The sequence below is a fragment of the Lepus europaeus genome, chromosome 23 (assembly GCF_033115175.1).
Source record: "Lepus europaeus isolate LE1 chromosome 23, mLepTim1.pri, whole genome shotgun sequence".
NCBI classification, from domain to species: Eukaryota; Metazoa; Chordata; class Mammalia; order Lagomorpha; family Leporidae; genus Lepus; species Lepus europaeus.
This window is the reverse complement of record NC_084849.1, coordinates 8,746,451-8,772,658: the sequence shown is the minus strand read 5'-3', so window position 1 is coordinate 8,772,658 and position 26,208 is coordinate 8,746,451. Positions and strand designations below refer to the sequence as shown.

The 26,208-nt window shown below is 52.7% G+C and overlaps 1 protein-coding gene across 8 annotated transcripts in view; it reads right to left on the bottom strand.

Moving 5' to 3' along the window:
- The window catches only part of ACAD10 (acyl-CoA dehydrogenase family member 10), a 47,018-nt gene that overhangs the window by 2,719 nt on the left and 18,091 nt on the right, over nucleotides 1-26,208 (bottom strand). For all 8 annotated transcript variants that reach the window (XM_062182086.1, XM_062182082.1, XM_062182087.1 and 5 more), the window contains 11 exons: nucleotides 21,613-21,681; nucleotides 20,049-20,230; nucleotides 14,792-14,942; nucleotides 13,793-13,938; nucleotides 11,299-11,472; nucleotides 9,365-9,750; nucleotides 5,817-5,957; nucleotides 5,329-5,466; nucleotides 5,159-5,249; nucleotides 4,308-4,466; nucleotides 3,505-3,677 (listed from right to left, as the gene is read on the bottom strand). In XM_062182086.1, the coding sequence (XP_062038070.1) occupies nucleotides 3,505-3,677; nucleotides 4,308-4,466; nucleotides 5,159-5,249; nucleotides 5,329-5,466; nucleotides 5,817-5,957; nucleotides 9,365-9,750; nucleotides 11,299-11,472; nucleotides 13,793-13,938; nucleotides 14,792-14,942; nucleotides 20,049-20,230; nucleotides 21,613-21,681 (1,810 nt within the window). The remainder of the gene's footprint in view (nucleotides 1-3,504; nucleotides 3,678-4,307; nucleotides 4,467-5,158; nucleotides 5,250-5,328; nucleotides 5,467-5,816; nucleotides 5,958-9,364; nucleotides 9,751-11,298; nucleotides 11,473-13,792; nucleotides 13,939-14,791; nucleotides 14,943-20,048; nucleotides 20,231-21,612; nucleotides 21,682-26,208) is intronic.

Sequence of the window (26,208 nt, the reverse complement as noted above, 5' to 3'; positions counted from 1 at the left end):
AGGGCTACTGCAGGGAACTGGGGAACGACAGTGGGGGCCTCACAGGACGCAGGCGAGGGCGCCCTCTGCTGACCGAGGCCTGGCTTCACATCCTGAGCTCTACTGCGAGCAGTTAGGTACCAGAGCCCCCTTGCGGGCCACCTCATCGGCAGTGGGGATTTTTTTTTTTTTTTAAGTGAGAACCACAAGGCGTCAGAAAAGATAAAAAGTATTGTTCCCTTGTTTTATTTACATTTGCTGCAAGCTATAAGAATAATCCATTTTTAAACCAAAAACCCACAAAAATACCTAGTATCCCATCGTGCAGTCATGCATGGGTGGATCTCTTCCAGACTTCCTGTGTACATATACAGACATAGCAGCAGCCATGGGGGCTCCTCATGAAAGTGGAATTGAAAGATAAGTTTATTTTGGAGCAAATGTTTTTCAAATCCACGCATACAAGGCGTCTTCAAAATTTTATGGAAAATGAATATTATCAAAAACAATTATACACAGATTTCTAAATTTCTTCACACCAAAATAAACATCTTTTAGAAATAAACATCTCTGGGGGCTGGCACTGTGGTGTAGTGGGTAAAGCTGCTGCCTGCATGCCCATATGGGCACCGGTTCGAGTCCTGGCTGCTCTGCTTCTGATCCAGCTCCCTGGTATGGCCTGGGAAAAGCAGTGGAGAATGGCCCAAGTGCTTGGGGCCCTGCCACTCAAGGGGGAGACCCAGAGGAGGCTCCTGGCTTCCGCCTGGCTCAGCTGTTGTGGCTATCAGGAATGAACCAGCAGACGGACAATCTCTCTGTAACTTTCAAAATAAATACATTTTAAAAATAAATATCTTTTAATTTCATTTTCTCACAAATATTTTGAAGTACTTTGATATGTACAATTTATATATTTTACAAAAAGCCCAGCAAAATATATTGCTGTGTAGCATGCTTTTTTAAACTTTAAGAGTATAGGGCGGGGCACTGTGGCATAGAGGGTAAAGTTGCCATCTGCAGTGCTGGCATCCCATATGGGTGCTAGTTCGAGTCCTGGCTGCTCCACTTCTGATCCAGCTCTCTGCTATGGCCTGGGAAAGCAGTGGAAAATGGCCCAAGTCCTTGGACCCTGCACCCATGTGGGAGACCCGGAAGAAGCACCTGCCTGGCTCCTGGCTTCAGATGGGTGCAGCTCCAGCTGTTGCAGCCATCTGGGGAGTGAACCAGCAGATGGAAGATCTCTCTCTATCTCAGCCTCTCTGTAATTCTGCCTTTCAAATAAAATAAATAAATTTAAAAAATAGAAGCGTATGTAGTGCAGTAGGTGTTTGCCCTAGAAGTTCTGACATTGGATAAGATACCAGCATCTCATTTTGAAGAACCTGGGTTTATGTCCCACATCCCAATTCCAGCTTCGGCTAATATAGACCCTGGAAGGGAACAAGTAGCTGGGTCCCTGCCGTCCATGTGGGAGACCTGGATGGAGTTCCTGGCTCCCGGCTTTGGCCTGCCCAGTCCTAGCCATTGCAGGCATTTGGGGAGTGAAGCAGCAGATGGGAGTTGTCTTTGTCTCTGCCTCTCAAATAAGGCAAGAAAGCATAGAGTCGATTTCTAGATGTTAAGAACTAGACTCCCAGGGCAGCATTGTGGTGCAGCCTGAGCTGCCTGCAACCCCGGCATCCCACAGGAGTGCCACTTCAAGCCACCCAGGTAGGAGTCCCAGAGGGAGTTCCAGGCTCCTGGCTTTGGTCTGGCCTAACCGTGGCTATTGCCGGCATCTGGAGAGTAAACCAGCAGACGGATGATGGATCATGGATCTCTGTCTCTTCCTCCCTCTCTCTTTGTAACTCTGCCTTTCAAATAAATATACAAATCTTAAAAAAAAATTGCACAGCATCTTTTAGCTTTCACTGCACACCCATACCCTGGTGTATTTGGCCCGTCACCCACTGTTAGCCTTCCGGGTAGCTCACACACTCTGTGGCATAATCAGCACTGTGGTGCGCCTCCCAGAGGCGTCTTTCACTAATGACTCCCTCGGAACACAGTCCTGAGCAGTGACCGTGCTTCTGCTGTGCACTGAGGGTTTTTGCTTTATATGTGGAGTCGCACTGCTGGGAGCCTGGCCTGAGTTCAGTGTCACGACCCCTAGCGTGGCATGGTTTATTCAGAGAGAAAAAGAACAGTCTCAACCAACAGGATATAAATCACAGCTTTGTGCGGCGATCAGCGTGTATCGGACTGCTTCTGGTGGTTTGGTTTTTTTTTAATGTTTATTCATTTGATATTCATCTGAAAGGCAGAGAGAGACTGAGAGATCTGGAGCTGGGAGTTGTGGTGCAGCAGGTTAATCTGCTGCTCTGGACAGCTACATCCCATATCCACCACATTGCCACTCTGTCTTGGAAATAAATTTTAAAAAATGAAGTAGAGAAATTTTCTATGTTAGTTCACTCCTCGAAAACCCACAACAGTCAAGGCTGGGCCAGGCCGATGCCAGGGGCCAGGAACCGCATCTGGGTCTCCCACGTGGGAGGCAGGGACCCAGTTCTTGAGCCGTCACTGGCTGCCTCCCGTGTCACCAGCAGGGAGCTGGCTCAAGAAGTGGAGCCGCTCTGACCCAGGATGTGGACGGCCCGGGCAGCAGCCTCTGCGCCACAACACCGCCCCTCCGCTCTTTATAGAGCATTTCTTATTTTTTTTTTAAATTATTTATTTGAAAGGCACAGTTACAGAGAGGCAGAGGCAGAGAGAGAGAAAAGAGAGGGAGAGAGGTTTTCCATCTGCTGGTTCACTCCCCAAATGGCCACAACAGCCAGAGCTGGGCCAATCCGAAGCCAGGAGCCAGGAGCTTCACCCGGGTCTCCCACACAGGTGCAGTGACCCAAGCACTTGGGCCATCTGCTGCTGCTTTCCCAGGCCATAGCAGAGAGCTGGATCAGAAGTGCAACAGCTGGGATTTGAACCCGTGCCCCTATGGGATGCCGGCACTGCAGGCAGCAGCTTTACCCACTACACCACAGTGCCGGCCCCCTATATACCATTTTTTGTGAGATATTTGTTTTGGTCTCAAAGGTTTGCTTCCTACTTGTGAAATCACTACCAGTGATTTGAATTGCTGTCCATGGCAGGTGTCTCTTATGTAGGCTCCCGATGCGAGAGAGTCACAGCAAAATAGTATTTTCCAGACACGTTGTAGGAGGAGGCTGACAGAGGGGCAGACACTGGAATCCCAGGGATAAAAATGAGTCACAGGAGTTCTCCCTGCTCTCTGCTATTTAACCATGTGCTGGGAACCTGAATGGCTCTGGGCAGCCCGTGACCCTCTGGACCTTGGAGCCTGCCCTAGACCTGGCCTTCCGCTTCGGGTCACTTGGCCGGAGCGGGGCCCTTGGACTCTGAATTTCATAACCGCAGAAAAGCAGCACATGGGGAGCGAAGGCAGCGACAGGGCTTCCTGGCAGGGTTCAAACTGACAGCAAAGCAGAGGTGGCTCCGCCTCCGAGCAGGGTGGGGGGCACTCACGCGGGTCTTCATGAGCGCCAGGGCCCTCTCAGAGAAGCCAATCAGCCTCATGCAGTGGTGGATCCGCCCGGGCCCCAGCCTTCCCTGGGCGACCTCAAAGCCGCGCCCGGGGCCCAGCACCACGTTCTCCTTGGGCACACGCACGTTCTCAAACCGGACTTCGCCATGGCCACCTGCAAGACCCAAACACACCGGCCCTGAGCCGTCCACCAAAGCCCTCTCCTGGGCTGGGGTCGCTCCGTGCCTTGGGCTTATCTGCTGCCCCGGCACAGGCTTCTATGGGGACACAGGGCGGGCAGGAAGGAGGAGCCTGTTACAGATGGAAAATGAATCACTGATGTCTAATGGCAAATGGCTATTTTGCCGTTACTCTGACAGAAACAAAATGCTGCTGGCTGAAGCTGACAGCCCCTAGACGTTCAGGATTCTAACAGGGTGGCGGCCCGGGGAATCCCAGAAGTGCACACGTGAACACTCTGCCAGGGAACCCAGTGACGGGCCCCACCCACAGCTCTGGCCCCAGGGTCACTCCGCACACTGGGGGCTGGCGGACGCTTGCGCCTCTGCCTGGGCTCCAGGGGGCTGCCTGTCCCCCGGGGTCCTGCTCCTCTTCTGAGTGTACAAGAGTAAGAAGCTGCATGGAAGCCTGTTGGACATCTGCCTGTGTGGCTGGATTTCAAGGTATGGGACTGACATGCAGGCATACGTGGCCCTCCTGATGTCACCGTACCCTGAGATGCAGGAGGCCTGAACTTGAGCAAGGACCGGACCCACCCAGGGCGCCCCGCCCGCAGGAGTCTGACCTGGAGCATCCTCCAACCCGTACACCGTCAGAGGCCGGATGACTTTTACCCCTGGTGTGTCCATGGGGACCAAGAGCACGGACTGCTGCCGGTGGCGCGGGGCATGTGGGTCTGTTTTCCCCATGAACACGCAGAGCTGGCAACGCGGATCCAGGATGCCTGCCAGGAAGGGAGAGACGCCAGAGCCATGACATTTGCCATCACCTGGTCCTGGGCAGACGGAGCCGGGAAATATTCCGTCATCAGACAGGTACTTGCGGGCTTTCAGCCGGAAATAAGAGCAAAGTGGGTTTTTGGCCCAGTGAAGAAGGAATCCAGCATCATAAACATTTTTTTTAAGTGTCTTGTAGAGTTGGAAATGGAACTTAAGGACAAGAGGCTGAGGACTGTGGCCTGGTCGGCTCTGTGCACTCAGGTGTTGGAGTGGACGCTTTGGGCACCGGCCAGACCTCTCACTCTGGGTCCCTCTCTGCGGCCAGTGACTGGAGTTGCTGCCCCAAGTCCTGCCTTCCCGCCCTGTAAAATGGGGTGATCCCATCTGCCTCTCGGGCAGGTGCAGGCACTCCGCGAGATGAAAGCCTCTGGAATGCTTATGGGGGCCCTGCAGAGGTAACCCCAGAGAGGGCGGGATTTTTGTCGGCCCTTGGGTTGTAATGCACCTGACCCAGGAACGAGGGATGTGGCCGCCCACCCGTCCCTAGCAGCTGCCCTCTCCATGAGAGGCGCACGCCTGGTCTCCTGAGAGACAGCACACCCCCCGCAGGGCCCTCTCGTCCAGGGGGTGTGCTGCCCCTGCCAGGCATCTGACACAGTCACCGAGGGCACTGAGAAGCCAATTTCAGGCCAGATACCTGTGATCCACCACTTGTGTCCGTTTATGACGTAGCAGCCGCCCTCCTCCCGGATGGAAGCCTCTATGTTAGTGGCATCGGAGGAGGCGACCTGCAGGAGAGCGCTCCACTCAGCCACGGTCCCGCTGCCCGCCCAGGGCCCCGCAGTGGGGGCCGCGCAAGCGAGGTACCTGGGGCTCGGTCATCGCGAAGCAGGAGCGGGCCTTGCCCTGCAGCAGGGGGAGCAGCCAGCGGGCCTTCTGGTCCTCGCTGCCGTAGCGCACCAGCAGCTCCATGTTCCCTGTGTCTGGCGCCGAGCAGTTGAATATCTGAGGAGCAAAAGGGCGCCCAAGTGATGCCTGCATCTGGGTGCAAACGTCAGACACCCCGGAAGTGCTGGAGCAGGACCCCTTCCGAGTCACCCCCTGACAACCTCACGAAGTCCCGCCTCTCCATCGCACATTTTGATTCTAGAATCCCAGAGCCCCTGTCTGGGTGAAGTGGAAGGAGGCTGGGGGCTGGCCCACTCCCGTCTTCCCCGGTGACTCCCAGCCCTGGCCTGTGCTTGCCCTTCCTCTCTAGAAAGTTCAAGTTCACACAGGTGCCTCTCTCTCTTGTGGGGGAGTGGGACTGGCAAAGCGTGGTGGTCTCGCCCCTGAGGGCGTGATGGAGCAGGTACCTCGGGCGCCGGCAGAGACGAGCCCATGAGCTCGCACAGGTGCGCGTACTCTACGTTGGTGAGCCCTGCCCCGTACTTTTTCTCAGGATCAGTCTCCAAGGGTAGGAAAAGGTTCCAAAGTCCTTCGGCCTTGGCTTTCTCCTGTTATGGGAAAAGTACGTCAGGATTGGATTTTATTTTTACGGCGGAAGACAAGGATAGGGGCTGGGAGGGAAAAGGAGGAGAGCCCCAGATGCAGCAGGTGCCTACACAGTGACGTGAGCCGGCCCTCAGGCTGGGTCTCTGCCTACAGAGGTGTCTGGGGAGCAGCGAGTCCTGCCCTGGGCACCACCTCCCAGGAGCACCCTCTCCACGGTGAGCAGCATCCCCCGGCACCTGTGGCTGCAGCCCCAGCCAAGACTGAGGTTGATAAGGGGGACCCCCCCCCCCGACAACACACACACAAGCTCCTTTATGAGGCCAGAGGCCAGCTTTGCTCTTGGGACAGGAACCTGTTCCTACATGTCTGTCACTCAGAATGGAGAGCCAGGCAGTGTGCCCTGGGGTGAGCGCTCAGGCCTCCGTCAGACCCAGCCAGGCCACAGCAGCAGGGGAACGCTGGGTTTCGTTCCCATCTGTGAGATGGGGCCGTGAGCAACCTCCCTGACCGTCAGCCACTGCGGTGCAGCCCCAGAGACGGACTGCAGATGAGGGGGTACAGGAGGAAGCCATAGACGCTTCTCAGGACTCTGGATGGGACAGACTCCAGAGTGGGGCTCCTTCCGAGGTGAGGCGAGGCGAGGGCCCGGCCACCTGGAGGGCAGTGCACGGGCCGCTCACGGCGGAGCTCAGTGAGCACGGCTGTTCCGATCTTCCAGTGCAGGAAGGCGGAGTTGGCCTAGGGCGCTCCCGTGCCCACTTCTCGGCCAGGGAAGGCCCGGCCAGGACCCTGACAGTTCCTCTACACCACAGCCGAACCGGGGCGCGGAGTGGTGGGGAGAGGGGGAGAAACACCCTGAGTAGGACTCCGGTGCTGCTACCAAGAGAAGGGGTGGGATGGAGGACACCGGGCAGCCCGAACCCAGCCGAGGCCCACAACAGCCACGCCTGGGCTGCCGCGCAGATGGACTGAGGCACCAGGGGCAGAGGCAGGAAGGCTGCGGCGAGCCCGGCGATCGGGGCGTGCTAACTCTCGTCGCCGCTGCTCGCTGGGAGGGCCCCGCCAGCCCGGCTCAGTGTCATGCACTTCCAGAGTCCCTCATGTCCTTGCCTCCCTCTCTGCTGTTGATTAGGGCAGAGTGACCATTAACCGGAACAAATGGACGGGAAGGGAGGCGGAGGCAGTGAGGGAGTTCTGAGAGAGAGCAGAGGATGGGTGTTCACTTGAAGGGTCAGGGAGTAGAGCAGGACTTGAGCCAGAGATCTGGATGGAATCCAGGTGTTATTCCTGGCTGTGTACCCCACACAAACCTGTGCCTTTACCTTTAAATTGAAGACACTAACGGTTACGTGTCCAGGTTGTGAGCCGCATGGTAAGGAGCTGAGTGCTTCTCATTTATGGGCAGTAATCACACTCTGGATAAAAGTCTCAGGCCACGATTTCACCAAGCGGGCATAACCACAAGCAGAATGTTTAGGGAGAGGGGTTTTGCTAGGTGTTTCTTTTAGAGTCTGGTGGCGTTGTGCTGCTGACAGCCAGGAGGAAGCGCGCTGGGAGGGAAGAGGAGGGGAGCCCGGGAGAGCTCTATGGGCCAGGAGGAAGCGCATGGCTGGTGTGAGGGGGCCGGGCACTCAGCACACGCGTGATGGGAGCACACCCTGGTGACAATCTGACCGTGTTTATTACGCCTCATTTTTGGATCACTTTTTTACTGCAGAGAATGTCTCCTGTGGCAACAGTAAATGCACAGAGAAATTCGTAAAAGGACACACAGTGCACCTGCTGGCAGAGGGGCCCAACCCCTTCCTACCTGGGGACCTCTCTCCCCGTCTGAGCTTTGCTGGGGCAGGGCCAGGTGCTGCACTGCAGAGGCAGAAGGGGCATGGATCCTGCGGCTTCGACCCGGCCAGCCAGGATCCCCACCTCAAACCCCAGGGCCGTGCCCGTGGCCTGCCTTCCCTGGCTCTGCCTCAGGAAGTCAGCTCCTCCCTCGGGGTCCCTGTCCATGTTGCTGCCTGTTTGTCTGGTTTTTGTTTTTTTTTCTTTTTCTTTTTGAGAGTTACTTATTTGAAAGCTGGAGTGGCAGAGAAAGGAGGGAGAGAAGCGTGAGATCTCTGTCCACTAGTTCACTCCCCAAATAGCTGCAATGGCTGGGGCTGGGCCAGGCTGAAGCCAGGAGCCTGGGGCTCTGTCAGGGTCTCCCAGTGGGTGGCAGGGGCCCAAGCACTTGGGCCATCTTCCACTGTCTTCCCAGGAACATTAGCAGGGAGCTGGATCAGAAGCGGAAGGCAGGGTTGGTGCTGTGCAGTGGGCTAAGCCAGTGTCTTCAATGCCAGCAGCCCCTATGAGTGCTGCTTCAAGGGACCCAGAGTTGGCTTCAGTGACTTGCACCTAGACCGCCAATGGCCTTCAGCCAGGGATGGGTGTGGCCCCACCACTGTCTGCCCCACCACCGTCCATGTGCTGATGTGGAAAGGGGCTATGCTATTAAGACGCAGAGAACGATTCCATTACAACATGGGAATAATACCACATGTTAGCAGATGACAAAAATGCCGGGCCCTTCAGCAAATTGCCGACCTGGTTATCTCAGAGGGCAGGGAATCTCAGAGAACTTTTACTTTCCAGGTTATGTCCTTCGGTCATGTTTGAGCTTTGTTAACTTTTGCAATTGGTTTGTAACTAGAAAAAAAAAAAAAAAACAAACTGATGATGGTATTGTTTTTTTGTTTTGTTTTTTGTTTTTTTCCAGAAAAGAGGTGATGCTTACATTGTGTTCCTGCTGGTATCAGGTGGGGCCGGGCACTGCAGCGCAGCGCAGTGGGTTAAGCCGCCAGTTGGGAGGCTGGCATCTGTATCAGAGCGCCAGTTAGAGTCCTGACTCCTCCACTTCCGATCCAGCTTCCTGTTAATGTGTCTGGGAAAGCACCAGAAAATGGCTCAAGTCCTTGTGTCCCTGCCACCCAGGTGAGAGACCCGGATAGAGTTCTGGGCTCCTGGCTTTGGCCTGGCCCAGCGCTGGCTGTTGTGGCCATTTGGGAAGTAAACGAGCAGACGGAAGATCTCTTTCTCTCTGTCTCCCCCTGTCTCTCTGCCTTTCAAATATATATTTTAAAGGAATCTCCAGTAACTTACAAACTAACAGAAGCCCAGGCTAACCCTGACTGAGAAGAGTCAGCTGCAGCGGCCTCACTGTGAGATGGCACCTGATCTGGCCGCCAGCTGTGCCACTGCGGACTCTAGACTTTGTACATAACTCACGCACGGCACAAGCCCGCCTGTCCCTGGTCCCTAAGGCACAGACACAGCTTCCTCTGCCTGGGCAGCTCAGGCACACCTGAGCACGAGCAAGTAACAGAGAGCCCAGAACAGTCAGCTTGGGCCCCCAGCCTCATCAGGCCTGCGTTACCTTGAGGTCCTCCACCAGCGGGTGTGGGCTCCATCTGTCCGCTGAGGCCTGGTGCCTCTGTAGCTCTGGCTCCGCGGGGTACACGTGCTGCTGCATGAACTGTGCCAGCCGCTCGTACAGCTCTCTGACGGCTGGGGAGAGGCCCTCCGGAGAGAAGATCAGCGCTCCCGAGGCAGCTCCTGCAGCTGAGCTGTAACTCCTCGTGCCTGTGCGGCTCAGTGGGGGCTGCGGACCGGCCCACGTGTGGTGGGACCTCGTTAATGGTCTCGTGGCTGGCATCTCTTTGAACACCCGGAACCCTTCTTTGATGGCGAAATCCCATGCCAGGTTAGCCATAAACTCAGTCAGCTTCCCACTGTCCTCAGCAGAGGCTGAGCTTGCTTGCCCTAAGCGAAAGCAAAGAAAAGCAGTGATTCCTCCCGGCATCCCTCATCCTGGCGTCAGCCTGGGACAGTGTGGTCATTCTACCCGCAGCTGCAGCCGGCCCCGAGCACCTGCTGCGTACTGTGCTAAGAGCTATTAGAGCTCGCTGATTGCCAGAGCCACAGGACGCTGGCGTGCTCCCTCGGTGGAAAAGGCAGGGAGTCTCAGAGAGGAGACTTGCGTGTGCTGCCAATGAGCGGCTGCATGCCACAGGTCTGCTCGGGCCTGCCGGGCCCCTGCGCCCCACGCCTTCTTTCCCTAAGAAGCAAAGCGTCATCAGCAACACCTCACATCACTTCTACTGTAAGAAATCCTGCATGACCCTCAGGCAGCCCACTAGGAAACGGACAAGCACCACAGCAGGGGTGTGTGCACGGCACGGCGGTTAAGGCCCACGTGCCACATCAGAGGGTCTGCGTTTGAGTCTTTGTCCGATTTCGAAACCAGCTTCCTGCTAACGCACAAACCCGAGCACTTGGGTCCCTGCCACCCACACGGGAGATCTGGATTGAGTTCCAGGCTCCTGGGTTGGGCCTGGCCAGAACTCGGCAGCTGTAGCCATCTGGGGAGTGAACCAGTACCTGGAAGATCTCGCTCTGTCTCCCTGTCACTCTGCCTTTCAAGTACATGAAGACCAATAGGCATTTTTATTACTTTTTTTTTAAGGCTTATTTAGTCAAAAGGCAGAGACAGAGAGACAAAGAAGACATTTCTCACCCAATGGTTCCGCCAGGTCTTGGCCAGGCTGAAGCCAGATGCCAGGAACTCCCACATGGGTGGCATCAACTCAAATACTTGTGCCATCATCCGCTGCCTTCCCAGGTGCATTAGCAGGAAACGATTGGAGGTGGAGCAGCCAGGACGCTGGCAGTGCAAGCAGAGGCTTAACCAGCTACGCCACAGTGCCAGCTCCAATAAGCATTTTTAAAAAGTTATCAAATTTCAAAGGATACATACACATATGTCCAGACACATCCATATATATGTGTTTCTCTCTGCGTGTGTACATGTATATGTATTTAATGATGAACAGTTGAATTAACTGAATCTTAATGAATTCTGGGCTGGCGCCACGGCTCACTTGGCTAATCCTCTGCCTGAGGCACCGGCACACCAGGTTCTAGTCCTGGTTGGGGCGCCGGATTCTGTCCGGTAGCTCCTCTTCCAGTCCAGCTCTCTGCTGTGGCCCAGGAAGGCAGTGGAGGATGGCCCAAGTGCTTGGGCCCTGCACCCGCGTGGGAGACCAGGAGAAGCACCTGGCTCCTGGCTTTGGATCAGCACAGCGCCGGCCGTAGCGGCCATTTGGGGAGTGAACCAACAGAAGGAAGACCTTTCTCTCTGTCTGTCTCTCTCACTGTCTAACTCTGCCTGTCAAAAAAAAAAAAAAAAAGAATTTTGGCCCAACCCATCCCTCCAAGGCAGGGGCGGTCAGGCTGGGTGGGCTTCTGGACAGAGCGGCTGTTCCGCCTGTGACACAGGCCCTCCTGGCTCTTCTGGGCAGCCCCCCTTACCTGTGAGCGCCCGCTTGTAGACGCCCTGTAGGATGGCGGCCACACGGAAGAGCGAGAAGGCCAGGTAGAAGTTCCAGTTCTCGACGGCAGGGATCCCCATGTGCAGGCAGTACATCTCCAAATACTCCCCTGCGGCAGGGATCCCCAGCTGGGTCAGGTCCTGGTCACTGAAACCTGAGAGGAGAGGCAGAGCCGGCCCGCGGTCAAAGGCTTCAGTGCAGATGTCCCCACCTTCAGGGACTAGTGTCACTGCCACGTCAAGGGCTCCTTCTCCCTCAGATGGCTGGGGACCCAGGTGTGAGGTTAGCATCCACAATCTGGCTCTGAAAGGCTTCGGGCTCAATTAGCGGCAAAGGAGGGAATGAGGCCTCCAGTTCTATACCCTAACACACAGTTCAGGGCGGCTGTATGGTGTATTCAGCCAGTGACTTGATTAAAAACAGCAGTGAAAGGGACCCCATCAAATTATGGAAAATATAATAAACAAAACATTTCACTGAGTCTTTTAAAAATTATTTGAGGGGCCGGTGCCATGGCACACTGGGTTAATCCTCCACCTGCGGCACCGGCATCCCATATGTTTGCCGGTTTGAGTCTTTGCTGCTCCACTTCCGATCCAGCTCTCTGCTGTGGCCTGGGAAAGCAGTGGAAGATGGCTCATGTCCTTGGGCCCCTGCACCAACGTGGGAGACCAGGAAGAGGCACCTGGCTCCTGGCTTTGGATTGGCGCAGCTCCAGCCATTGTGGCCATTTGGAGAATGAACCAACAGAGGGAAGCCCTTTCTCTCTCTCTCACTGTCTGTAACTCTACCTGTCAAATAAATAAATAAAATCTTTAAAAAAAATTATTTGAAAGGCAGAGTGATAGAGAAAAGGGAGAGACAGAGATCTTCCATCCACCAGTTCAAATGGCCACAGAGGGTAGGCCGAAGCCTGGGGTCAGGACCTCCATCTGGGTCTCCCATGTGGGTGTCAGGCCCAGGCACTTGGGCCATCACCCACTGCTTTGCCCAGGTGCACGAGCAGGAGCTGGATCGGAAGAGGATCTGCCAGGACTCGAACCGACACTCTTGATGTGCAGGCGTCACAAGTGGCAGCTAACGTCGCTTTGCCTGGCGTGCCTGCCCCATTCACTGAGTGACCACATTTTCGTGATTTAGAAGCATGTGAGGGATTCTGTTCCTAGGAGCCAGTCCTGGGAGTATACCTTGTATATAAGCAAAGGTATCACCACAACACGTTCACTGCTTTTGCAGAAGAGGGCTAATATTAAAAAACCAGAAACAAATGAAATATCCAAATAGAAACTGAACAGAATTCCTACTTCTATACAATGAAATCCCGTGCTGTCATTAAAGATTGTGTAGTAGAGGAAATATTTCATGGCAGGAAAAAATGCCCAAAGTGTTTAAGTAAGAGAAAAAGTCATAGAATCACATTTTTGTTTTTACAAAGTGTACTTATAGAGGCAGGCATCTGGCCTGGTAGTTAAGGTGTGAGTCCCACATTGGAGTGCGTGGGTTCCATACCCAGCTCTGGATTCTCACTCTGGCTTCTGGCCCAGCTTCCAGGTTAATGCAGACCCCAGGAGGCAGCAGGTGACGGCTTGAGCATTTGGGTTCTTGGCACCCATGTGGGAGACCTGGACTGAGCTCTCGGTTCCCACCTTCATGCTAACCATTGTGGACTTTTGGGGAGTGAATCAGTAGACGGAAGTTCACTCTCTCTCTTTCTCTTTGCCTCCCAAATTTAAAAAAATGCACATAAAAGGTAACAAGAACAGATAACAAAATATCAGCAAGGGGTTTTCTCTGGGACTAGTAATTTTAACTTTTTCTTTTGCTCTCTGTAGGTCTATAGCATTTTTACAATAAACTTGTATTTCTTTTTTTTTTTTTTTAATTTATTTTTTGACAGGCAGAGTGGACAGTGAGAGAGAGACAGAGAGAAAGGTCTTCCTTTTGCTGTTGGTTCACCCTCCAATGGCCGCCGCGGTAGCGCGCTGCGGCCGGCGCACCGCGCTGTTCCAATGGCAGGAGCCAGGTGCTTATCCTGGTCTCCCCTGGGGTGCAGAGCCCAAACACTTGGGCCATCCTCCACTGCACTCCCTGGCCACAGCAGAGAGCTGGCCTGGAAGAGGGGCAACCAGGACAGGATCGGTGCCCCGACCGGGACTAGAACCTGGTGTGCCGGCGCCGCAAGGCGGAGGATTAGCCTGTTGAGCCATGGCGCCGGCCATAAACTTGTATTTCTAATCTAAAAAGTTAACTAGAAGTTAGCTGTGTGCTGTGCACATACAGGTGTGCTCCTCACTTACTGTGCACCCTACACACACTCCCCCAGGGTGACACGAAGACGTCCCAGTACATTTCTCCCTGAGGACCAGGGCCTCACTGTCACGACCCAGCCCGACCACAGACCGCTTCAGTTTGCTGCTGCAGGCTTTGAGAAAGGAGCCGGCTCGCCCCTGTCCACCCCCTGCAGCGGCTCCTACCTCGCAGCATGGGGAAGCTGGACGGCAGGTAGTGCGCCAGGCAGCTGTAGGCCACGTCGGCAAGGGGGTCGCCCAAGGTGGAAAGTTCCCAGTCCAGCACAGCAAGCACCTCGGGCTTTTCTGGATGGAATAGCAGGTTGTCGAGCCTGAAAAGCCACGGAGGAACGGAGAAATGGCTCTCGGGAAACTTGCAGCCAGGGGCTGCGCGGGGCCTGTGCGGTCCACCTGCCCTTCCAGGCCCACTCCCCACCCGCCAGGAGCCTGAGCTGCGGCTTTGCCCTCTGGCTCCCCGCTGCACGCAGTCAGCGGAGACACCTGCAGGAGACGGGAAGGGCTTGCAGTTGTCCCCAGCCCCTTCTCTGCAGACGGCCGTGGCTTTGGAGCCCTCCCCACGGACACGCTCTCTGGGTCCTGTCATTACTTCCTCCTTGTGATGGTTTTAGAACAGATCTGCAAATTCTTTGGCTCCCTTCCCACAGAAGGCGGAGTCTAATCCCTCACCCCCTGAAGCTCCTCACTGCTACCAGCACACCGCAGGAGGAAGCAATCCCAGGGCCCCAACCAGGTGGGGCCTGGACACGTGAGCCAGCTTCTGCCCAGGCCGCTCCTGGTAGGCTCTGAGACCACGCTGGACAGACCACGCAGGGAACCCCAGGGACACACAGAGGCCCCCTTTCACTTCACACCAAGAATGTCCACTGCTGGCCTGGCTCTGTCATCCCTCCTCACAGAGGTGCCGCCTCCCAGGTCAAGGTCTGTAGATGCGTTTGGCTGTCACAGTCAGGGTGGGTAGAGCCCAGGGATGACGCCCCCGCCACAAAGAGTTCTCTGACCCAAGATGTCACAGCACCCAGGCGGAGAAACCCCGCGTTGGCAGGCCACGCCTAGGGAGGTGCTGGGGATGGGATAAGTCCCCGCTGGAAGCTGCACCAAAGGGCTTCAGTGCCCTTCCCCCCATTCTGTACACCCATAGAGCGGTCTTCCGGCGGCCGTGTCTACCTGAAGTCCCCGTGCACCACCGTGGTCCTCTGCTGGCGGGGCAGGTGCTGCGGCAGCCACTCGGTGAGCCTCTCCATGGCTGCGATGGTGCTGGTCTCGGAGGCGCGGTACTGCCTCGTCCAGGTTTGCACCTGACGAGCAATGTAGTCCCCTGAGGAGGAGGAGCAGGTTGACCAGGGAGTGCCTCCCACAGCAGCACCTCCAGTGCACAGCTGTGGGACTTCCCAGGAGGCTCTCCTGGTGCCCCCAAGGTGAAAGCCATGGGCCATTTCGTCTGGGTGGGATCAGTGTGGTGTGGGCTTTCTTCCCAGCCACACACTTCCAAGCCCAATCCCAGGCCCAGTTAGAAATCCCCTGAGCTTCATAGCAGCCGTCAATAAATCCCTTTTCGGACTGGGCATTTGCCTTAGCATCCCATTCTGGAGAGCCTGATTCAAGTCCTGGCTGCTCCACCTGCTGTCCAGTTTCTTGCTAATGAGCACCCTGGAAGGCAGCAGGTGATGGCTGAAGTCCTTGGGTCCCTGCCACCCTTGGGGGAGATCTGAATGGAGTTCCTGGCTCCTGGCTTCAGCCTGGCCCAGTCCTGGCTGTTGTGGGCATTTGGGGAGAGAACCAGCAGATAAAGGTCTCTAAAAATGAACATTTTTAAAGATCCCTTTTTGGCTCCACACCATGGACTCTGGAGCCGACTGCCAGGGGCCGCTTCCCAGCTCTGCCAACCTCAGGTTCCTCCACCTTGCTGTGCCTTCGTGTCCTCATTCTGAGACGGTCCCCACAGGACCCTTGGGAAGATAAGACACGCAAAGCCCTTGGACCTGTTCCCGGCATTCCTAAGTGCTCCAGGAGGAGTGTCTGGTACTATCACTCAGTCGCTCGCTCAGAAACCTGGGCGAGGCCATGGTCTAGGGACTGGAAGGTTATGTCTGTGAATATAAACTGGAAGGGGTCACGAAGAGGTGAGCCAGCTCGGGCTCCTCACTTGGCTTAACTTCTCCAAGCCTCTACTGCTTCACTGACCCAATGGAAACACTGATACCTACATCCCACAGAGCGGCTGCAAAGACCAAACGAAATCCACATATCACATGCCCTGGCCAGTGCTGGCACACACGGCTGCTCAGCGGAGCCTAAACAGCTCTATGGAATTTCACATTCACAGATCCAGCTATGGGTTCGAGAAACCTGCAATTTATCAGGCTACCTACAGTACAGCTATGTGTATGCCACCATTCATGTAAATAGAGGGTGTATGTATGTATGTATGCATTTTAAAGATTTATATATTTGAGAGTGAAAGAGAGGGAGGGAGGGAAGGAGAGAGAGAGAGAGAGAATCTTCCATCTGCTGGTTCACTTCCCAAATGGCTGGGATAGCTGGGGCTGGGCCAGGCCAGAGCCAGGAGGAAGTCCATCCTGCTTTCCCATGTGGGGGACTGCGAGCCATCATCTGCTACCTCCCAGGCACATTAGCAGGGAGCTGGGTTAGAAGTGGAGGCAGGTGTCCCACGCCACGATTTAACCCACTGCACCATAACAGCCACCCCAGGGTATTTAAGTACATATAAATGTTTAGGTAGGTTTAGACGTCGGTTTGTGGGAGCATAGACTATCTCCAAAGGTTACCTAAGAAGCTGGTCATGCAGGCTGCCTTGGGGAAAAGGAGTGGAGTGGCTGTGCGGACAGCGGGGAGGAAGACTTCACTATGTCCCTTTCTTCACTCTGCTTTCTGCTGTCCATCCAAACACAGTGACACTGGCCCTGGGCCACGTGAAATCACATCAGATTTCTTCTTTGTCTCTTTGTGCTAATAGGTCAGTGGAAGGAGCATCGGAACAGTCCATTTGCAAATTTAAAAAATGCAGGGCCAGTGTTGTGGAGTTAACAGGTTAATATGCCACCTGCAGCGAGGGCATCCCATTGGACGCCAGTTTGAGTCCTGGCAGCTCCACTTTTTTTTTTTTTTTAAGATTTATGTTATTCATTTGAAAGACAGAGTTAGAGAGAGAGGTGAAGACAGAGAGAGAGAGGTCTTCCATCCACTGGTTCACTCCCCAGATGGCTGCAACAGCTGGAGATGTGCCAATCTGAAGCCAGGAGTCAGGAGCTTCTTCCAGGTCTCCCATGTGGGTGAAGGGGCCCAAGGACTTGGGCCATCTTCCACTGCTTTCCCAGGCCATAGCAGAGCTGGATGGGAAGAGGAGCAGCCGGGACTAGAACCGGTGCCCATAAGGGATGCCTGAGCTTCAGGCCAGGGCTTTAAACCACTGCACCACCGTGCCAGCCCCCCTGGCAGCTCCACTTCTGATCTAGCTCCCTGCTAATTTGTCTGGAAAAGCAGCAGAACATGGCCCAAATCCTTGGGATCCTGCACCGATGTGAGAGATCCGGATGAAGCTCTGGGCTCCTGGCTTTGGCCTGGGCCAGCCCTGGCCATTGTGGTCATTAGGGAGTGAACCAGCAGATAGAAGCCCTCGGTCTCTCTCCCTCCCTCTCTCTTGTAACTCTACCCTTCAAAGAAATAAAATGTCTTTAAAAAAATAAAAATAAAAAGGGGGTTGGCGCCGTGGCTCACTTGGCTAATCCTCCGCCTGCGGTGCCGGCATCCCATATAAGCACCGGATTCTAGTCCTGGTTGCTCCTCTTCCAGTCCAGCTCTCTGCTGTGGCCCGGGAAGGCAGTGGAGGATGGCCCAAGTCCTTGGGCCCTGTACCTGCATGGGAGACCAGGAGAGGCACCTGGCTCCTGGCTCCTGCCTTCGGATTGATGCAGCCCCGGCCATAGCGGCCATTTTGAGGATGAACCAACAGATGGAAGACCTTTCTCTTTGTCTCTCTCTCACTGTCTGTCAAATAATAATAATAATAATAATAATAGGTAAAGGACTTACTCGGATGGGAGAGTACATGAGATAGCCTGTCATCTCTCCATAGCGGCATCACACAGCTCATGACTTCACTTGCTTCAGGCTAGCTAGTATCTATCTATCTATCTATCTATCTATCTATCTATCTATGACAGAGAGAGCTCCCACCTGCTGGTTCACTCCCCAGATGCCTGCAATGGAACCGAGCCAGGCTGAAGCCAGGACCTGGGAACTCTATCCAGGTCCCTGATGTGGGTGGGCAGGGACCCAACTACTTGAGCCATCACGGCTGCCTCCCAAGGTCCGCGTTAGCAGGAAGCTGGACTCAGGAGCTGGAGTGGCAGGCCCAGCTCAAGTGCTCTGATATGGGATGTGGGTATTTTATCCATTAGGCTAAATGCCTGCCCCTGCCCAAGGCCTTACCCTCCCTCATTGAAAGCACCAGGCTGGCTGCCACCTCATCTGCTCCCTCCCTCACCCTGTGGGGGAGACAGGACAGAGCTCTGGAACTCCACCTCCATCCTGAGAAAACTATGACAAGATAATGTTACGCACCCAAGGTCATCAGACAAATGGCCACCTGATTTCTGGTCCCAGTGCTCTTTCCACTTTAAAATAATGGGCCAGCATGGCGCACATCTGTTGGCTCAGCCTGTCTAACCTTGGTTGGCCCTGTTATTGATCACTAGGGCTGCCAGATCCAACACAGGACACCCTGTTCTACCTGATTCCCAGGTAGACGACTCAGGTCAGTGTAAGTACTTCCTGAGGGGACCACCACAGTGGAGGGAACCCCTCTGAGTTGGTACCTGTGGGCAGTGGCTTACTACGGACCCACTGCACTAGGAAGGGGGCACGGCGAGGAGCCCCTCAATTTGAGGAGGAAGTTAGCAAGCCTGTTAGGTTGTAAGTTATCACAAAATCCTTAAGGCTGTTGGTTTTGGGAATTCAGATCATGTGTCCAAGAAAACAAATTATTCATTGTTTATATGGAATTCAGCCCAACGAGGCATCCTGTATTTTCAGTTTGCTGAGGGTGGCACCTGAGCTTTGCACAGTGAGATTTCCTTTGGAGAAACTGTCTTGGTGTGGCTGACACCCCCCTTCCTGGATTTACAGAATGGGAACCCAGGACCGCTCAGATCACTGCACCCCCTGGCCAGTCGCTGGCACACAGCGGGGCCCATGACCCCACCCGGGTTTCTCTTTGCCCTGGGTTCGATAACCTGGCGGCCCACACCACTGGACCAAACAAGGATCTGAAAATGAAACCAAAAGAAAAAGAAGAGCTGAGAAGAGAGAAACTGAGAACGACAGCCCGCAGGTCCTGCAGCCCCAAGGCCTCATTCCTGCACCTTTCAGTCGTGACGGCCAGTCAAATTCAAAATTCGAACTCGGCCAGTTTGGATTGGGTTTCTGAAATTTGCAACCCGAAGAGTCCTGACCCATAGGGAAACTGTTTTCAGGAATCGGGTGCTGCAAGCGTCGTATCAGAACACGCCGTGGCTGTGCTCGGAGGAGGTGTGGGCAGCGAGGGCCCCCTCGAGTCTGCGAGTCTAGAGGCTCAGACCAGGTGCCTGTGGAGAGGGGGAGCTTCCGTTCCGGGGCAGAAATGTGTTGGGAAGCTGACCGACGTCGTATGCACAGTGTGACCTTTGCTAAGATCCTAGAGAAAACACACAAGTTGGGTCACAAGCAGTGGAGGAAGCAAACCCAGCTTAGCTGAGAGATCTCTTCCCTGTGGCCAGGAGCCCACCCTGGTCAACGGTCAGATCGCCTTTCGCAGCAGCAGAATCTTTGGCTCGGGCAAAAGTTTCCTCATACAAACACAGAGACCTGTGGCGGTGGTTATGAAACTGTGTGCGCGTCTGTCAAAACTCGGAGACTGAGTCAACCTCAATTAACCCGACTTTAAAAAAAAGGGGGGGGGGGGAGGGAAAACCCCTAACAAAGCAAATGCTGACAAAGATGAAGAACTGGAGCTCTGATATTAAAAACTAGAAAAAGGCAGAAACAAAGTATGTGAGCACAAAAAAAAAAAAACAAAACAGACTGCCGGAGTGGCATTTAAAAATCCCTGCAGAAAAGAATATTTAGGGAAAAGGGTAGGAATGGAGAAGAATGTGTCTTAAACACCTTTGACCAGTAGTAGAAGAAAGAAAAATGGAAAATGGTTTAGCGAGATAGAAGTTACAGTCCAGGGAAGGATTTGTCCAGGATAAAATGTCCACATAAGCAACAGCTCCATTAACATTCAACTGGATTTCCTCAGAGGGAGCCAAGTCCACCCTGCATTCAGCCAGCGCTTGGGGCGCTGGTCCCAAGGCCACTCCCGTCCTGGGATCAGAGCCGCCAGGGAGGAAGCGACCAGCAGAGACATGAGGCTCTGGCTCACCTCGCTTCCCGTAGTCTTCCAGGCCGGCGGCCTGGGGGTCCACGCTGTGGATTTTGCACAGGACTCTGTTCATGGCAGTGTATATGGCTCTCCTCTGGTTGGGCTCCAGGCCTGGTAGCGAGGGGTCTTTGTAGACGTGGCCAGGGCAATACTCCATCAGATAGAAGGGGGTCCCGATGACACTGGCAGGGACACAGGCAGGGTGTCTCAGGGGCTCAGCTCACTCTGCGGTGGGCGGCTGGTCACAGCATTGCTGTGTGCAGAGTCTGCACGCTGGTGAGCTCACACCCGGCACACTGCACATCTCCTTTATCCTCTGCACAAACATGCAGGGCACTGGGCCTCGCTCAGCTGATCCCCTTCCACACCCCCTGTCTGTGCTCCCTATGGGCATGCCTCTCTCTTCTTTGGTTCATCTGTAGAAGCCACGGGCACGGGCTAAGTGTGACAATGTGGGAAGCAGCATGGTTGGCAGAGGGGTTTTGCGGTAAGAGGGCAGCAGGTGCAACTCCTACCTCTGCCCTTGGCTAGCAATGTGGCCCTGAGAGACTTGTAAGTCTCTTCCAAGGGTAGTTGTAAGAACCCAGGGAGCAAATACACGGGGGTGCCGGGCATGGCATCTGTTGCCAGTGAGGGGTCCACAGATGTCCCTCTGTAGGGTGTTACTGCTGTAGGGTGAATGGTGGCTCGTGTGGCACACATATGGCCTGGCAGCATTAGGGTGGCCCCTGGATGTGTCATTAATGACTGTGGTCATGACTAGAAGTCAGTTCACCACCCTGAAATGTTATCTTGAAAAGTGAACCATTGCAAATGTTTATCCTGATGGGAAAAGTTATAGAAAACATTCCTGGGATAACTGGGGAAATCTAAGCAGGGGCTAGGTATTAAATATTATTAAATTATTAATAATTGTGTTAGGTGCAATAGTGGTGTTGTGGTTATGAAAGAAAATGTCTGTATTCTTAAGAGATGCATGCTTTCAGCAACTTAAAATTTCATCCAAATACGTTATTTCCTAAGTGCACTAAACATGTACCTACACATACATACACAGAAAGCAAGTAGTGGCAAATATTAATGCTATTTTAATTCAGATAAGGCTTAAACAGGTGCTCATTGTAAAATTTTGTCTTCTTTTATCTTTACTGTATGCTTCAAAATTTCATAATTAAAAAACTGAACAAAAATCAGACTTAAAAAGCATGTGATTAAAGCAATTAAAAAAGCTGAACTGCTTTTAAAAGACCGCCATTCCTATGAAATTTATATTTATTAAATAAAAACTTTCTATAAAAAATAAACAAAAATAAGCAACATGAGACTAGATGGATATCCGTGTTTTAAATGTTAAAGAAAGGATTGTTTTCTACCAGCTCTCACAGAAGCGGGCATCCACACCTTTCAGGACAACCTGGAGATCCGAGAGCCTCCGAGGGCGGTAGCTGCAAAGTGCCTCTTCTACCTGGTCTGCCTTTCCTCTCCCAGGCTGGAACCTGAGCTTGCTCATGGACTTTGCTCTCCTGGCTTGACTGTGTGGTGGCAAAACCAAGCTGCACTTTACCTTGAGTCTTCACAGAGGTCGAGAACCTTCGGCACGGGGACTCCAGCACTTGCAAGGGCTTTCATCACCCTGCCAGAGCAGATGAACACGAGCATAACTCCTGGCTGAACTGGCGAGATTTCTCTAGAAGTTACTTCTCCGCCTTAAAAACTAGGGGCCAGCACTGCGGGGCAGCAGGTTAAACCAGTGCTTGTGACGTTGGCACCCCTGCAAGAGTGCCGGTTGGAGACCCGATTGGGAAAGCAGCAAACCACGGTCCAGGTGCTTGGGTCCCTGACACCCATGTGGGAGACCAGATGGCATTCGGGACTCCTGGCTCTAGCCTAGCCAAGCCCCTGCCACTGCGGCCGCCTGGGGAGTGACTCAGCAGGTGGAAGATCTTTCTCTCCCTGCCTTTCTCTCTTTCCCTCTCCCTCTGTCACTCTACCTTTCAAATAAATTAATCTTAAAAAAAAAAAATCATATGGAACAAACAAAAACAAATGGCAAAACCACATACCTACTTCAAATGTATTACTAGTTACACTGAATTTAACAGCTTACAATTCCAATAAAAAGACAAAGAGAAGACGCCTGTGTCCCACACCAGAATGCCTGGTTTGACACCCAGCTCTGGCTCTGACCCTGGCATCCTGAGATGCAGCACTGATGGCTCACGTGGCTGCCTGTGGGAAACCTGGATTGTGTGTTTAGCTCCTGGCATTGGCCCTGGCCCAGTTCTTGTCACTGTGGACATTTGGGGAGTAAACTAGGAAGGGAGTTCTCCCTCTCTCTCTCTGTGACTCAGATAAATAAACATTTCAAGAAATGACAGAATTGTCAAGGTGGGTAGAAAAGCACAACCTAACTCTATGTCTACAACAGACAAACTTGGATATAAACACACAAAAAGAATGGAAAGGCAACTAGCATGCAGTTGGCAAGGCCACCTGTAGCATCAGGTAAAGTACACTTTAAGACAGAGTATTACCAGAGACAAAGAGGGTATATCCAAATGATGCAACAATGAGTTCAATACATCAGGAAGATATTACAATCATAAATGTATATGTGCCTGACAACAGGGCTTTAAAATACGTGAAGTGGGGCTGGTGTTGTGCTGAAGTAGGTAAGGCTGCTGCCTGTGATGCCAGCATCCCATATGGGCAGCAGTTCGAGACCTGCTAATAGTCTGAGAAAAGCAGTGGAAGATGGCCCAACTGCTGGGACCCCTGCCCAAGGGGAGGGAGACCTGGAGGAAACTCTTGGCTTTGGCTTGGCCCAGTGCTGACTGTTGTGGCCAATCAGGGAGTGAACCAGTGGATGGAAGATCCCTCCCCCCCACATATACACCTCTGTAACTGCCTTTCAAATAAATAAGTACATTTTTTTAAGATTTATTTGTTTACTTTAAAGGTGGAGTTAGAGAGAGAAAGAGAGACACACAGAGAGAGACTTTCCATCTCTCCCCCAAATGACCGCAATGACTGGGGCTAGGTCAGGCCAAAGCCAGGAGCCAGGAGCTTCTTACAAGTCTCCCACATGGGTGCAGGGGCCCAAGCACTTGAGTCATCCTCCACTGCTTTCCCAAGCACATCAGCAGAGAGCTGGATAGGAAGTGGAACAGCTGGGACTTGAACCTGAGCCCATATGGGATGCCGGTGCTGCAGGCCATGGCTTAACCCACTGCACCATAGTGCTGGCCCCAATAAATAAATCTTTTTTTTTTTTTTTTAAGAAAATGATCAGAAGTAAAGAAATGGGCAAATCTACAATCAAAGTTGAGATTTTAACACCCATCTCAGTAATGATGGAATTAGACGAAGGTAGATCTAAAAGACATGGGTCTGAATGGCACTACCAACCAACCGGGCCTAAGGACACCTCTACCACACTTGGTGAACAACTGCGGAGCACATACTACGTCAAGTGCACACAAGGCATTCACCAAGATCAGTCACATGCTGGCCCAGGAAATATGTCTCAATAAATTTCAACAAATACGGGGATCTTATTGAATAGTCCCCAGACCTCAACAGAATTAAGCTAGAAATCATTAATGCATGATATCTACAAAAAATTTAGTACCCAAATATTTGGAAATTTAATAACATTTCTATGTGATCCATGGATCAAAAAGGAAATCACAAGAGAATTAGGGAAGATTTCAAACTGGAATAACAACACTAATACAAAATGTCAACATTTGTGGGTTGCAGCTAAAGAACTGCTTAGAAAGAAATTTGTATCTTTAAATGCTAATATTAGAAAAATGAAGATTTATTCATCTTTTTATTTGAGAAACAACATGGGGAGGGGGGGCAGTGGACAGAGAGAGAGAGAGAAAGAGAGAGAGAAAGTTCCACTCACTGGTTTACTCCTCAGATGCCCACAAAGGCTAGGACTGGACGGGCTAAAGCTGGGAACCCGGAACTCTATCTAGGATTCTTGCAAGTGTGGAACTCAATCCAGATTTCTTGCATGTGTGGAGCCCAATTACCTGCCCCATCACCACTGCCTCCCAGGGTCTGAGTTGGCAGGAAGCTTGAGTCAGGAGCTGGAGCCAGAAATCAAACCCAAGCAGTCTACTGTGGGACACGGGCATCTCAAACACCAGGTTAAGCACCTGCTCCCTGTGCACAACTATGTTTAAAAATAGTTAAAACACTACTACAAGTCTACTTCAAAAAAGTCCTGGAAAATGGAATTAAGAGTCAATTAAATTCCTGGCTCACAGGTTCGGCCCTATCCCATGTCTTGCTGTTGTGGGCAATCAGTGGAAGGGATCTCTCTTTTATATATATAATATATATATATATATAAACACTTTGTACAGAAGAGGTTGGGCAGGTGTTTTGCTGCAGTGGATGAAGATGCCCACACCCCATACTGGAGGGCCAGTTGGAGTCCCGACTCCTCGGATTTTTCTTTTATTAAATTTATTTTGAAAGGCAGAATAGAGAAAGAGGGAGAGATGAGAGGTGAGAGAAAGAGAGCGAGAGGGAGGAGAGAAACCTGCTGGCTCACTCTCCAATATGCCCGCAGAAGCCAGGAGCCAACAACTCCATCCTGGTCTCCATGTGGGCGGCAGGGCCCATGTACCTCAGTCTTCCACTGCCTTCCGTGGCACATTAGCAGGGAGCTGGAACAGAAGCAGAGCAGCTCCAATGTGGGCTGCTGGTGTCACGAGCAGTGGCTTAACCAGCTGCACCACAATGCCAAGCCACCCCTCGCCTGGCTCCTTTGCTTTTGATCCAGCTCCCTGCTAATGTGCTCGGGAAGATAGCAGAAGATGGCCCAAGTCCTCAGGTCTCTGCTGTCTACATGGGAGACCCACAGATGCAACTCCCAGCTCGTGGCTTTGGCTGCCACAGTCCTCCCTGTTGCGGGCACTTGGGGAATAAACGATTAGGTGGTAGATTTCTCTGTGTGTCTCTCCCTCTTTCTGATGCTCTCTTTTAAATAAATAAGTGTTTTTAAAACCAGAGATCATGTTGAGTGGTTGATCTGCAGCATCTAGGTGTGCGTGAGTACAGTGAAGAACGTGTGCTGAAATCACGCAATGCATTTCTCAGGACACAACTCCAGCATGCAGTGGTACTTGTTGCAACAAGTAGATATGCCAGGGTTCATGTATTCATCTCCTGGTCATTGTACCTTGCAGGGGTGTGGACTGTCTGTACCTGCATAAGGTCTGCTACATCATTCGGTCTGGCCTTGCCAAGGCAACCACAGGCAGCACTTGAAATTCAATAAATCTATAGCAGGCTACTTTTTAAAAAAAATCATTTATGTCTTTGAAAGAGTTAGAGAGAGAGAGAGAGAGAGAGAGAGAGAGAGAGAGAGACAGAGACAGAGAGAGACAGAGAACACTTCTCTCCATTGGTTCACTCCCCAGATGGCTACAACGGCTAGTATTGAGCCAGGTCCAAACCAGGAGCCAGGAGCTTCATCCGGGTCTCCCATGTGGGTAGCAGGGGCCCAAATATTTGGGCCATCTTTCACTGTTTTTCCCAGGCTATTAGCAGGGAGCTGGATCAGAGTGAAGCAGCCGGGACACAAACAGGGACTGATACCGGATGCTGGTATCACAGGTAACAATCTTACTTGCTATGCCATAATGCTGGACCCAGCAGGCTAACTTTTTGGTAGAGTTACAGAGAGAGATCTTCTATTTGCTGAATCCACACCACAAATGGCTACAATGGCTGGAGCTGGGCCGATCTAAAGCCAGGAACTGGTACACGGAACTTGGGCTATACTCTGCTGCTTTCCCAGGTGCATTAGCAGGGAGCTAGATTGGAAGTGGGGCAGCCAGGACTCATGGGATGCCGGCATCACAGGTACTGGCTTTACCCACTATGCTACAACGAGCTAACTTCTAAGCGAATAATTCTGTATGGCCAGTGAATGATGTTATAAATATCCAAATGGCTGTTGGCAGAAAAAAGGTTCCCCACCCCTGCCTTTGGGTGTGTCCCAACTTTTTATTATTATAAATAACACCACAGTAAACATATAAATGCATCAAGCTGTTTTTTCCTATTTAGAATTATGTAAGATATGGCAATAGAACTGGAACTAACAGGTCTAAAAGGAAGCTCATTCTGGTTGTAT